The sequence below is a fragment of the Salmo salar genome, chromosome ssa20, assembly GCF_905237065.1.
Source record: "Salmo salar chromosome ssa20, Ssal_v3.1, whole genome shotgun sequence".
Classification (NCBI taxonomy): domain Eukaryota; kingdom Metazoa; phylum Chordata; class Actinopteri; order Salmoniformes; family Salmonidae; genus Salmo; species Salmo salar.
Window position 1 is genome coordinate 11057793 of NC_059461.1, and position 15391 is coordinate 11073183.

Consider the following 15391-nt stretch of genomic DNA (forward strand, 5'->3'; position numbering starts at 1 on the left):
CAGTCGCACCCCTAAAAACAAAACATTTGTCATAAGAAACTAGCTCCCTGGTTTATAGAAAATACCCGAGCCCTATAGCAAGCTTCCATAAAATTGGAATGGAAATGGCACTACACCAAACTGGAAGTCTTCCGATTAGCTTGGAAAGACAGAACCATGCAGTATCGAAGAGCCCTCACTGCTGCTCGATCATCCTATTTTTCCAACTTATTTGAGGAGAATAAGAACAATCCAAAATGTGTTTTTCATACTGTAAAAAAGCTAAATAAAAAGCAGCATTCCCCAAGAGAGGATGACTTTTACTTCAGCAGTAATAAATTAATGAACTTCTTTGACGAAAAGGATCATGATCATTAGAAAGCAAATTACGGACTCCTCTGTAAATCTGCATATTTCTCCAATGCTCAGTTGTCCTGAGTCCGCACAACACTGCCAGGACCTAGGATCAAAGGAGATTCTCAAGTGGTTAATATTTTATCTCTTGACACACTGATGAATATAGTCATGGCCTCTAAACCTTCAAGCTGCGTACTGGACCCTATTCCAACTAAACTACTGAAAGTGCTGCTTCCTGTGCTTGGCTCTCCTATGTTGAACATAATAAACGCCTCCTGTGTACCAAACTCACTAAAATTGGCAGTAATAAAGCCACTCTTGAAAAAGCCAAACCTTGAACCAGAAAATTAAAAAAAACTATCGGCCTATATCGAATATCACATTCCTCTCAAAAATTTGAGAAAAAGCTGTTGTGCAGTAACTCACTGCCTTCCTGAAGACAAACAATGTATACAAAATCCTTCAGTCTGGTTATAGACCCCATCATAGCACTGAGACTGCACTCTTGAAGGTGGTAAATTACCTTTTAATGGCGCCAGACCAAGGCTCTGCATCTGTCCTCGGGCTCCTAGACCTTTGTGCTGCTTTTGATACCATCAATCACCACATTCTTTTGGAGAGATTGGAAACCCAAATTGGTCTACAAGGACAAGTTCTGGCCTGGTTTAAATTTTATCTGTCTGAAAGACATCAGTTTGTCTCTGTGGATGGTTTGTGCTGTGACAAATCAACTGTACATTTTGGTGTTCCTCAAGGTTCTGTTTTAGGACCATTATTGTTTTCAGTATATATTTTACCTCTTTGGGATGTCATTTGGAAACATAATGTTAACTTTCACTGCTATGCAGACGATACACAGCTGTACATTTTGACGAAACATGGTGTAGCCCCAAAATTGCCTTCCCTGGAAGCCTGTGTTTCAGACATAAGGAAGTGGATGGCGGCAAATGTTTTACTTTTATACTCAGACAAAACAGAGATGCTAGTTCTAGGTCCCAAGAAACAAATAGATTTTCTATTGGATCTGACAATTAATCTTGATGGTTGTACAGTTGTCTCAAATAAAAATGTGAAGGATATTCGCATTACTCTGGACCCTGATCTCTCTTTTTATGAACAATCAAGACTGTTTCAAGGACAGCTGTTTTTCCATCGACGTAACATTGCAAAAATCTGAAACTTTCTGTCCAAAAATTATGCAGAAAATGTATCTCTGCTAGTGTCACTTCTGGTTTAGACTACTGCAATGCTCTACTTTCCGGCTACCCGGATAAAGCACTAAATAAACTTCAGATAGTGCTAAACATGGCTGCTAGAATCTTGACTTGAACCAAAAAATGTGATCATATTACTCCAGTGCTAGCCTCTCTAAACTGGGTTCCTGTTATGGCTAGGGCTGATTTCAAGGTTTTACTGCTAACCTACAAAGAATTACATGGGCTTGCTCCGACCTATCTTTCTGATCTGGTCCTGCCGTACATACCTACACGTACGCTACGGTCACAAGACGCTGGCCTCCTTATTGTCCCTAGAATTTCTAAGCAAACAGCTGGAGGCAGGGCTTTCTCCTATAGACCTGCAGATTCATGCATGGTATTATCAATTGGGATTATGGTTAATTGTTTAGCAAGCTAGCTACATGTCAAAACATAAACCTTCACCATGCAAGTAACAATTTCACTGTACCATTTACACCTTCTGTATCCTGTGCATGTGACAAATAAACATTGATATTTTTTGTTTATCAGTGACCGTAATGTGAAAAATAACCTAACCTGCATGAAAGTCGGACTAGGATATAGGCCTATATAAAGAATTTGTTTAACTTCTACTATAACCACTTTTAGAAATATTTGGTTGTTTACTAATCTTTGGATGTTTACTACATTACCTTATTCACTCTGTTTAGCACATGGCCTCACATGTGAATCTTTAAAGAGATGGGTGGGGCTAAGGCTTAAGAGGGTGTGAACGATGCTGAATAGGTGTAGATAAAGAAAAGCTCTCCAGTAGGTGTACCAAAACATCTAAGGGCCATTTTGGGGGGTAAACAAGTTGATCAACTTTCAAAGCAGAATTGCTTTCCCATTGTTCCTCAACTGCATTATATGATATGCCATTTTCTAGCTCTGAGTCGATTTTATCCAATGTAAAAAACACAATTTCAAATGTTGCTACATAGGACTGAATCTAACTAGTGGGTCACAATACAAATATTGGGTGGTCAGGAGATATTTTTTAACCTTTTCACACATACAAACGGGTGTGATCATTCCACAGTTGTCCCTGCAGGGTACGCTCAAACCGGTGTGATTAGAGCGCTTATTCAGAGCATTTGAGCTGGCCACACAGTTTTTTCACAGAAATATTTTGCACAAACACAGTCCTTACAAATTTATGTCCAGAATGTGACCAGTTTATTTTTGGATGCAATGTTCAAACATTCACAGAAGTAGCTACAGCATAACACATAACATCCAAACTGGAAAATGTAGGCTATATTTGTCCTAGCATTGACTGAGGTGACTGAGGACAGATTGAAGTAACACAAGCGGTCATATTTTTATAACTCTCGGCTGACAGAAACTACTATATGAATTAGCTAATAGCAATTACTATTTATAATTAATCACATCATGGTTGAGCTCACCACTGATCGAAATAATTGAGTAAAACACTTTCTAGAAATTGAAAGTAATCCGACGATGGTTAGTTTGTGCACGCCACCATGTTTGTTTTTTCGCATCAACCAAAAATAATAATAGGAGACAAGATGATTTTGGTCTGTTTATACTATGCGTGTTTTGTGTCATCTACGATCATTCACTTCCCTTCATTCACTTCTGGAAGTTTACCAGAAAGAAGAGTGAACCATTCCTTCACCTTATTATAACATCTTTGGTCTGACAGATGTTTACGTGACACCCAGAATGCATTCTATAATGTCAATAAACATGGCGCCATATATACACATAGCATTAGCTAATTATAATCAGTACAACCTTCAAAAAAGTATTTTACACCCATCATGAGTGTCCATTACAATCTATGCAATAATCTGAATGCATTATTTGTCACCAGTACTGTTAAAACTGGAAATACATTATTCTCCATCCATACATATGTTATATATATACACATATGTTATATATATACACATATGTTATATATATACACACATATGTTATATATATATGCATATGTTATATATATATATATATATATATGGCCTCACATTTTATACATACATACATACATACATACATACATACATACATACATACATACATACATACATACATACACATATATATATATGTATAAACACACACATACATACTGTATGCGCCTACAGTAGAAACGACAACACGATATACAGAAAATATGGAACTTACTTTGATAGGAACGCACACATGTCCAAAGTTATTATTTGTAAGGAAAACAACAAAGCAATGCGAGCACCAGCCAGAAAATGTTCCAATTCGTGCAAGACTGCACAAATATCTGCATACTTGATCTGTGCAAACATTGGTGAAGTGCATAGGCTGGTGCTCGAAGAGAGAAGTTTGTCCATCTCAGTAAAGCCTCAAACATAAATTGTCCGCAATGCTGAAATGGGCTACATCTATGTAAATTAATGAGGAGGTGGAACACACCTTAAATGAAACTGTTGTTTGAAAATATAACTTGTTAGAAAATAATTTGAAATTGACAAGTTGAAACACAGCCTATAGATAATTAGCAGCACATGTTAACTGTCCTGTTGCCTAAAAATCACAGTTTGGAACATAGAGTGCATTCTGACATCACGTCCATAAAACAACTCATGCTGGGGTAACCGATAGAGATATTTGGAACTCACATATGAAAATGTTAAGAAATAGCTGTGAAATTGTTGTTTCTGGTGCATTTTGAAGGTAAAATACATCCAAATCTTTCCTGAAAATGTTTTCAATATATCCCAACCACAACTGAAATACAAATAATGTTGGTATTACTTTAAACTGTTGTTGGTAGTAGATTGACTGTGAGAAAGTCCGTTTTGGGGTGCGTTCAGTTTAATTGAACATTGCTACATTGCGCAATGGCTTGAAATGAACAACAAGTTTCCCCAAAACGTTCTTCAATGTTCTTGAACAGAGGTAACCTACGTTTGCTCCGTTTGGTGGGGGTGGCGGGGTGTGGCTTGAAGCTTGAAGGGCAGCGGTGCATTTTGTACCCACAACCTAACCCCTCTCAGTTTTTCAACTGGTCACTCAGAACAGCACTGTTTCTGTTTAGTTGAACGTTGCGTTACCTTTCTTCATACTGAACGCAGCCTTAGTGACTTTTCTACTCCAAAATTAATTGAGATAAAATGATGGTGAGACCATTAGAGTATAATTTTCCTTTGCAAAATTGAGCAAAATGAACAACATAATAGTCCATATTATAAGGATGGTGTGTTATTTAGCAATAAGCATTAACACCTATATCCCAACTGATGCAGCATACAATAAGCTATGGGTTGCCCATCTGTATTTATGCTAAACATTAGCTAGATCAGTGCTTCACAAATGTTTTCAGTCATGCCCCGCCTTTCATCATGGGGGATGAATTCAATGAACTGCTACTATTGTTAAACAAAAATATGGTATAAGAATACCTTTAATTCATCAAGAAACAGTACATACAAATACCAGTACCTTTTCCCTTCCATATTGAAATCAAGATTAAAAAAAACACAAAGGATGAATAAACCAGCTTACTGCTATGCATCTCTGTCAATTTTTTATGTTGATCTTCTCAACTAAAATAAATCATAAATGTGGTTCTGGAAGTATTCTTAGGGTGACTATTAACATGAGGAGTGCTTTAAGCATTAGCATGAGGAGTGAGCAATAACATGTGTTTTCTAAACATACTGTACATAAGGATAGGTGAATGCTGCTGGTGAGAGTCTGTGAGACAGGCAGGTTGTCTCTGTTTGGGGAGAGAAACAGGCTTGATTGAGCCTAGTGCCTGAGGTTCAGAGAAACAGCCCTTCTCTAATTATTTAACCTATTAGAAAACCAGTTTAATTAAAGTTTATAATACTACCAACATTGTCTTTGAACTCACAAAATTGAGCCCAATATAACCATTACCAATTTCCACTTGTTTTGAGAAATAGTGCTCACGTGAGATGCACATCTTTTCACTTCGCAATAGAAACTTTATCAATTTGAAAAATATTATTTTCTATATAATTCTTATTTATGATTATGAATTTACCATGTTAAATGTGACTGTACTTCTTTATTTTATATGATATCTCACAGAATGATGGGTTTTCTAAAAAGAGAGGCGGGAGAGAGAAAGATAGGAGCTATTGCTCCATCTCCTTACAAGTCATGCACAACTTTTACTTCACAAGCCACGGCCTCTGAGGAACATGCCAAACCAAAAGCAGAATTTGTGGCTAGGGGGGATCCAATCATAAAATTATGAATTAGTAGTACTGTGTACTGTAAAAACACAGAAAGCCAGTAGCTACGGTGGGGAAATGATTTCCAATGCAACAAGTTCATCATGGTCTATTATTGAGGGGGTCAAATTAGTCTGTCTCTAATATAGGGGAAGGTCATGACCCCGCTGTCCCCCCCACAAGTTACACGCCTGCACACACTCATTCACACACACAAGGTTGTTTGATGCTTTCTCGCTGTACCCAGTAGAATAAGAAACAATGGCCCTCTGTTTCTTTCTCTAGTCCTGTCTTCATCCTTTCCATTTTCCAGTCTTGTCAGCACTGTAGAAGTGATGGGTAAAGCCATCCAAAAACCACTAGCTGCTACGTTGACATGTAGCATGAGTAAAAGAATAAACATACTGCACTCTTTAGAATGAGCTTTGAGTCTGTTACTACTCATCTGCCTCATATTAGGGATGCATTACATGTCTTTTAAACATCTTGCAACCAAATTATAATGATTTGCAAGTAAAAATAACATTTTCAAATGTGTCCAAAGACCAAATGTAAAATTGAGCATCAAATTGGTCTTCTGAGCATAAGAAAAGGTCAAAGAAAAAACATTTCTGTGACAGACTAGAAGAATGCTTTCACCATTTCACAATAGTCACACATCCACTTCCTGATTGTGAAAGATCATCGGTCTTCTACTGTCAATCATTACGTTTTCTACATCTGCTTTGAAGTGTCTCCGTGAGAAACCAATCGCGTGTCAGCTTGGAGGTGCTCAATAGCACTGTCCGTTTCACATAAAGATCATGTCGGAGCAGCTGCTCGCAAAGTTACCTGAGGTGAATTTAATGAGGAACATCCCATCTACACATGGCAGTAAAACAATTGTGTTTGTATCCACATTCAGTGTGATATGGCTGTGCTACCTCATGGTGTAAGCACCGTATGAGAGATGAATTGCAACAGAAGTTGACGCATCATTTAATGCAATGGGATACATCCATTTCGTGATTGAATCATTTCAAATCTTTGTAAATTTTGGAAGAAAATTACAGATGACAAATGATAGAGGACAAATAAACATGCACACTAAGAGGAATTGGAGATCCTTTGTCACAGGCACAGCAGAGCTTATTCACACCCACTGTGTTTTAACATATCATTCTTAAGTTTTTGTTCTGGTGCATCAAATACAGTCTCCTACAAGCCCATCTGTTATGTGGATGACATGTCAAGGTCTCAAAGCTCACATTTCTTCCAGGCAGAGCTAAGAATCTCCCTGTTCACTCATGACTGCACGGCCAGGCACGACTCCAATACCATCATTCAATTTGCCGATAACACAACAGTGGTAGGCCTGATCACCGACAACAACGAGACAGCCTATAGGGAGGAAGTCAGAGGCCTGGCGTGTGGTGCCAGGACAACAACCTCTCCCTCAACGTGATCAAGACAAAGGAGATGATTGTGGACTACAGGAAAAATGGGACCGAGCACGCCCCCATTCTCATCGACGGGGCTGCAGTGGAGCAGGTTGAGAGCTTCAAGTTCCTTGGTGTCCACATCACAAACAAACTAACATGGTCCAAGCACACCAAGGCAGTCGTGAAGCGGGCACGACAAAACCTATTCCCCCTCAGGAGACTGAAAAGATTTGGCACGAATCCTCAGATCCTCAAAAAGTTGTACAGCTGCACCATCGAGAGCATCCTGACTGGTTGCATCACTGACTGGTATGGCGACTGCTCGGCCTCCGACGGCAAGGCACTACAGAGGGTAGTGCGAACGGCCCAGTACATCACTGGGGCCAAGCTTCCTGCCAGGAATAGGTTTTGTCGTGCCCGCTTCACGACTGTCTTGGTGTGCTTGGACCATGTTAGTTTGTTCACCGGACGTGCTACCTGTCCCAGACCTGCTGGAACCCTGACCTGTTCACCGGACGTGCTACCTGTCCCAGACCTGCTGTCCCAGACCTGCTGGAACCCTGACCTGTTCATCGGACGTGCTACCTGTCCCAGACCTGCTGTTTTCAACGCTGTAGAGACATCAGGAGCGGTAGAGATACTCTCAAAGATCGGCTATGAAAAAGCCAACTGACACTTACTCTTGAGTTGCTGACTTGTTGCACCCTCGACAACTACTATGATTATTATTATTTGACCATGCTGGTCATTTATGAACCTATCTTAGCCATGTGCTGTTATAATCTCCACCCGGCACAGCCAGAAGAGGACTGGCCACCCCTCATAGCCTGGTTCCTCTCTACATTTCTTCCTAGGTTTTGGCCTTTCTAGGGAGTTTTTCCTAGCCACCGTGCTTCTACACCTGTATTGCTTGCTGTTTGGGGTTTTAGGCTGGATTTCTGTACAGCACTTTGCGATATCAGCTGATGTAAGAAGGGCTATATAAATACATTTGATTTGATTTGCCATCCAGGACCTCTATACCAGGCGGTGTCAGAGGAAGGCCCTAAAAATTGTCAAAGACTCCAGCCACCCTAGCCATAGACTGTTCTCTCTACTACCACACAGCAAGCGGTACCAGAGCACCAAGTCTAGGTCCAAGAGGCTTCTACCCCCAAGCCATAAGTCTCCTGAACATCTAGTCAAATGGCTGCCCAGACTATTTGTATTGCCCTCCCTCACACCACCCCTCCACACCCCTGCCACTCTCTGCTGTCATCTATGCATAGTCACTTTAATAACTCTACCTACATGTACATACTACCTCAACTAACCAGTGCCCCCGCACATTGACTCTGTACCAGCACCCCCCTGTGTATATTGTTATTTTTTACTGCTGCACTTTAATTACTTATTACTTTTATCTCTTCTTATCTGTATTTTTTTTGTTGAAAAGGCACTGTCGGTTAGGGGCTCTTAAGTAAGCATTTCACTGTAAGGTCTACACCTGTTGAATTCAGCGCATGTGACTAATACAATTGGATTTTATTTGAATCTGTCAGATGCTACAGAGCTTCCCAGAGAGTTAAGGACAAGGCAGACTCCAAATGTCATACAGTAGCTATTGTGCTGTTCAGCAGAATTCTGAAAAAACTTTCCACAATGGATTTATTGTGTGTTTCCAAATGCACTTTGCGGAATATTCCACATAAGTAGAGAACAGAGAAAAGGCAATATTGCATTGATTGCAAAAATGTCTTGTAAAAGCTGTTATAATATGCAAATGCCAGTCAGCTGCTGCTCTCCACTTCTCTAGAAGTCACAGTAGTTGCATTCTGATTAACATGTGGTTTTGTCAAAGACCTAGCTTCACGCATTTACATTTTTCATGACTTTTATAGCCATATGTGTATATAAAACATAAAGCACATGGGAGGGAGAGAGAGAGATGGCGTGAGTGAGAGGGATGCAAAGGCAGAGGAAGGGTGGCAAAAAAGAGGTAGCACAAAATAGAGCAGGAGAGAGGAACATTTGCAGGAAAATGTTATATCTTTAGGATGGGCATGTACAGATGACTGAAGCATGTAAATTGGGATTAAGGGTCTCACTGCCATGAGGAGAGCAGGCAGGGATGATGGGGAAGGGTGGGCACAGCAAAAGTCAAGGAGACAAGCTGCCACACGCCAGATGGGACACGATCTTAACAATTCAAACATAGAGCACACCTCACCACTTGCGAAACCGTTAAATATGATACCATTGACACCATACTGACAGACGCGCAACACAAGCCTTCAATCCATAAACACCAACAAAGCACGGAGCCATGATGGGTTTTGATATACACTACCGGTCAAAAGTTTTAGATCACCTACACATTCAAGAGTTTTTCTTTATTTTTTACTAGTTTCTACATCAAGCGCTATGCTGAAACTGGCTCTCATGAGGACCGCCAGGAATGGAAGACCCAGAGTTACCTCAACCGCTGTGTCTTTGTGAGACACGGCGTGGGTGAAGGGATGATATCTGCATGTGTATTTCCCACTGCAAAGCATGGTTTGATTTGATTTAATTTAATTTGGAGAAGGAGGTGTTATGGTGTGGGGGTGCTTTGCTGGTGACACTGTCTGTGATTTATTTATAATTTAAGACACACTTAACCAGCATGGTTACCACAGCATTCTGAAGTGATGCGCCATCCCATCTGGTTTGGGCTTAGTGGGACTATCATTTGTTTTCAACAGGAAAATGACCCAACACACCTCCAGGCTGTGTAAGGGCTATTGTACCAAGAAGGAGAGTGATGGAGTGCTACATCAGATGACCTGGCACCACAATCCCCGACCTCAACCAAATTGAGATGGTTTGGGAAGAGTTGGACCGCAGAGTGAAAGAAAAGCAGCCAACAAGTGCTCAGCATATGTGGGAACTCCTTCAAGACTGTTGGAAAAGCATTTAACCTGTTGAGGGTAGGGGGCAGTATTGACACGGCTGGATAAAAAACGTACCCGATTTAATCTGGTTACTACTCCTGCCCAGTAACTAGAATATGCATATAATTATTGGCTTTGGATAGAAAACACTCCAAAGTTTCTAAAACTGTTTGAATGGTGTCTGTGAGTATAACAGAACTCAAATGGCAGGTCAAAACCTGAGAGATTCCTTTACAGGAAGTGGCCTGTGTGACCATTTATTGTCTTTCTTTGACATCTCATTCCATTACAAAGGATCTCTGCGGTAACGTGACACTTCCCACGGCTCCAATAGGCTCTCAGAGCCCGGGAAAAACCTGAATGTCGTCATTCCAGCCCCAGGCTGAAACACATTATCGCCTTTCTCAAGTGGCCGATCAAGGGACTGTCGGCTTAGGCGTGTGCACTGGCCGCCCCCGTCTTTGTGTTTTTTCCTCTGTTTACCGAAAAGGAGATTCCCGGTCGGAATATTATCGCTTTTTTACGAGATAAATTGCATACAAATTGATTTTAATCAGCGGTTGACATGCTTCGAAGTACGGTAATGGAATAGTTAGAATTTTTTTGTCACGAATTGCGCCATGCGCACGACCCTGATTTACCATTTTGGATAGTTTCTGGAACGCACGAACAAAACGCCGCTATTCGGATATAACGATGGATTATTTGGGACCAAACCAACATTTGTTATTGAAGTAGAAGTCCTGGGAGTGCATTCTGACGAAGACAACAAAGGTAATAACATTTTTGTTATAGTAAATCTGATTTTGGTGAAGGCTAAACTTGCCGGGTGTCTAAATAGCTAGCCCGTGATGGCTGGGCTATGTACTTAGAATATTGCAAAATGTGCTTTCACTAAAAAGCTATTTTAAAATCGGAAGAATTCGTCCCGCCTAGCCCAGAGAGGTTAAGGTGAAGCTGGTTGAGAGAATGCCAAGAGTGTGCAAAGCTGTCATCAAGGCAAAGAGTGGCAATTTGAAGAATCTCAAATATAAAACATATTTTAATTTGTTTAAGACTTTTTCTACAATGTAGAAAATAGTAAAAATAAAGTAAAACCCTTGAATGAGTATGTGTTCTAAAACTTTTGACCGGTAGTGTGCTCATGCACACACAATCACAGATGACACCTGTGTCATTTCAGCAAGTGTTTCTGATCTCACTTACCAACCTTCACACTACTAAGACAAGTTTAGGTCCTGAAAAACCAGTGCAACACTCACATGAGAAGGATTCGTCAGCCAGAACATTGAGGCAGGCAGCCCCATTCTCGCAGGGATCAGGCTCGTAAACTTCCCCTGCAAGATACGGGGAGACAAGAACACAGGGTCCCATGGGGTTAGAGAACAACCCTCTGCTCATTAAAATGGTCAGACAGCTGGATCAGCCAGCAGTACTGATGATACTTTAATGAAGTATTTTGAGTAGCTTGAGTCCTTAGAATTACTTAATAAAAGCCTTGACACTGCAAATTCCCTTTGAGTCTTTTTTTGGGCAAAATAATCTAATGAGGGAGAATTGGAACCCCAAGTCTGATTAGAACTCAAACCAGTTCAGAGAGTGAGTTGGTGTCAGACTGGTCACAAGCTTCTATTGGGTTGGTAATATGCACAGAACGCTACTCCATCTTCAAAGTCAAAGTTTGCGGGCATGACTCATTCTAATTGGCCTAGCTTTGCTCTGATGTTTGATAATCTTTACACACAGCTCTTAAACACCCTCCTCTAAAGTGGATCCATGTGTGTAGTCACTATTACGGTTTAAAATGTTCCTGGCATGTAAAAAAATTTCCATCCCGAGAATAAATCACTTTTCTCCAAGGTAACCTGGTATTTCCTGCCAAAACCCAGGTAACCTGGCATTTCCTACCAAAACCGGAAGTGTCATTCTAAAGCAGAGACGTAAGAGGTTGAACTTCACTGATAGTCTTTCAATCATCTGCAAGATTTCAGATCAGAGCCTCACTTGTGCACATTTGTTGATATTCTTTGCTCGTTAGCGAGTTATTAGCCCAGTTATAGATAAGTATAGATCAGCAAATGGGGAGTTACTGTTTTCTACAAGAGCACAAAACGTGAAGGCTACATTTCAAACTGTCTTTGAAAAGCCAGTCAGGTATAAAGCTTGTCTTAATTAAAAGGGAAGGGTTGTATTTTGAGACAGGCTTGAATATGCAAATAAACCAATAGGCAGAGGGGTAGCCTACATTGTCTAATTTTCTGTATGGTAATAATAATTCATTGTATTTTGTAAAGTGGTTTCTTGTGTCATACAACACAATAACATTTACAGTCACCTATTTGGCCCCTGGTGTTACAGACCAAGTCATGGATTAATGGCAAGCCTTTCATAATGTAAAATGTTTTTAAAAGTCTCATGCAATGTAGGCCTGCATTGAACACCACATATAGTCCACTATAGGCTATATCATATAAATCAAAAGCTATTCCCATGTGAAAATTATATCCTTTAAGGATCTGCCCCTTTTTTTCAATTTTAGCCTAAAATGACATACCCAAATTTGACTGCCTGTAGCTCAGGACCTGAAGCAAGGATATGCATATTCCTGATACCATTTGAAAGGAAACACTTAGAAGTTTGTGGAAATGTGGAAGTAATGTAGGAGAAAGAATATAACACTAGATATTGTAAAAGATAATACAATGAAAAAAACGTTTTTTTTGTACCATCATATTTGAAATGCAAGAAAAAGGCCATAATATATTATTCCAGCCCAGGTGAAATTTAGATTTTGGCCACTAGATGGTAGCAGTGTATGTGCAAAGTTTTAGACGAATCCAATGAACCATTGCATTTCTGTTCAACATGTTGTATCAAGACTGCCCAAATGTGCCTAATTGGTTTATTAATACATTTTCAAGTTCATAACTGTGCACTCTCCTCAAACAAAAGCATGGTATTCGTTCACTGTAATAGCTACTGTAAATTGTACAGTGCAGTTAGACTAACAAGTATTTAAGCTTTCTGCCAACATCAGATATGTCTATGTCCTGGGAAATGTTCTTGTTACTTACAACCTCATGATAATCACATTAGCCTACGTTAGCTCAACCGTCCCGTGGGGGACCCACTGATCCTGTAGAGGATTTATGGTATTTGCTGCATTGGTTTTGCTTGTAGGCCTACATTATGCTCAAATAGCCACAATAGTCTATTGGCACGGTTTAAAACTGTAAGGGTACAGCCTAAGTGTTCACTGTAAATGTTGCTCCAAATTCTAACAATTTTCAAGTTTCCACTCACAAGACAAAACATTTGCTCAGTGCCCCAAAACATTTCAGGGAACATAGGTTATAGCTGTTATTTAGACCCATAATCAATCAAAACCAAACATTGTCTTTCTTCTTTCAAACTCCCTGTGAGTTATTTTGGCTGCTGTATTTAACATTCAGAAAACAAGAGCAAGCTTGCAGCCCTGTTTGAATAGCATATTAGTACAACAAATGCTAAAAAAATAAGATTTCCAACAAGCTATTTTAGTCTAGCTTTTCTTGGGACTCCACAGGAGCTAACTCTGTGAAGCATTTATTTGCAGCCCAAATAAATGCTTCACAGAGTTCAAGTAACAGACACATCTCAACATCAACCGTTCAGAAGAGACTGCGTGAATCAGGCCTCCATGGTCGAATTGCTGCAAAGAAACCACTACTAAAGGACACCAATAAGAAGAAGAGACTTACTTGCTTGGTCGAGCAATGGACATTAGACCAGTGAAAATCTGTCCTTTGGTCTAATGATTCCAAATTTGAAATTTTAGGTTCCAACCGCAGTATTTTTGTGAGAAGCGGAGTAGGTAAATGGATAATTTCTGCATGTGTTGTTCCCACCGTGAAGCACAGAGGAGGAGGTTTGATCAATATATGGTGTGACCACCCTTTGCCTTCAAAACAGCATCAATTCTTGTAGGTACACTTGAACAAAGACAGGGATTATGTATGCATATAGTCAGGTGTATGATTAAACAATTGTTCCAAACAGGTGCTAATGATCATCAATTCTATATGTAGCTTGAAACACAATCATTAACTGAAACAGAAACATCTGTGTAGGAGGAATAAAACTGGGTGAGGAACAGCCAAACTCAGCTAAGAAGGTGAGGATACTGAAGACAGTTTACACTGAAAAGTCACCATGGCAAGACTAAGCACAGCAACAAGACACAAGGTAGTTAGTTATACTGCATCAGCAAGGTCTCTCCCTGTCAGAAATTTCAAGGCAGACAGGGGTTTCCAGATGTGCTATCCAAACTCGTTTGAAGAAGCACAAAGAAATGGGCAACGTTGAGGACCGTAGACGCAGTGGTCGGCCAAGGAAACTTACTGCAGCAGATGAAAGACACATCATGCTTACTTCCCTTCACAATTGGAAGATGTACAGCAGTGCCATCAGCTCAGAACTGGCAGAAAACAGTGGGACCCTGGTACACCCATCTACGGTCCGTAGAAGTCTGGTCAGAAGTGGCCCTCATGGAAGACTTACGGCCAAAAAGCCATACCTCCGACGTGGAAACAAGGCCAAGAGATTCAAATATGCATGAAAACACAGGAACTGGGATGCAGAAAAATGGCTCTGGACTGATGAGTCAAAATGTGAAATATTTGGCTGTAGGCGGCTAGTTTGCCGAAGGGCTGGAGAGTGGTACACAAATGAGTGTCTGCAGGCAACAGTGAAGCATGGTGGAGGTTCCTTGCAAGTTTGGGGCTGCATTTCTGCAAATGGAGTTGGGGATTTGGTCAGAATTAATGGTCTCCTCAATAATGAGAAGTACAGGCAGATACTTATCCATCAGGGAGGCATCTGTTTGGCCCCAAATTTATTCTGCAGCATGACAATGACCCCAAACATACAGCGAAAGTCATTAAGAACTATCTTCAGTGTAAAGAAGAACAAGGAGTCCTGGAAGTGATGGTTTGGCCCCCACAGAGCACTGATCTCAACATTGAGTCTGTCTGGGATTACATAAAGAGAGAGAAGCACCTGAGGCTGCCTAAATCCACAGAAGAACTGTGGTTAGTTCTCCAAGATGTTTGGGCCAACCTACCTGCCGAGTCCCTTCAAAAACTGTGTACAAGTGTACCTAGAAAAATTTAAGCTGTTTTGAAGGCAAAGGGTGGTCACACCAAATATTGATTTGATGTAGATTTTTACTCTGTTCACTCACATTGCATTTTGTTAATTGACAAATATAATCGATTAACATGTGTATTTTTGAAAGC

General features: G+C 40.3%; 1 protein-coding gene across 3 annotated transcripts in view; it reads right to left on the reverse strand.

Moving 5' to 3' along the window:
* LOC106580141 (EGF-like repeat and discoidin I-like domain-containing protein 3) overlaps nt 1–15391 on the reverse strand; it is a 304272-nt gene that overhangs the window by 241689 nt on the left and 47192 nt on the right. For 2 of the 3 annotated variants that reach the window (XM_014160860.2, XM_014160859.2), the window contains exon 2: nt 11378–11452. The exons of the other annotated variant lie outside the window; for it this stretch is intronic. In XM_014160860.2, the coding sequence (XP_014016335.2) occupies nt 11378–11452 (75 nt within the window). The remainder of the gene's footprint in view (nt 1–11377; nt 11453–15391) is intronic. 3 annotated transcript variants of the gene reach the window in all.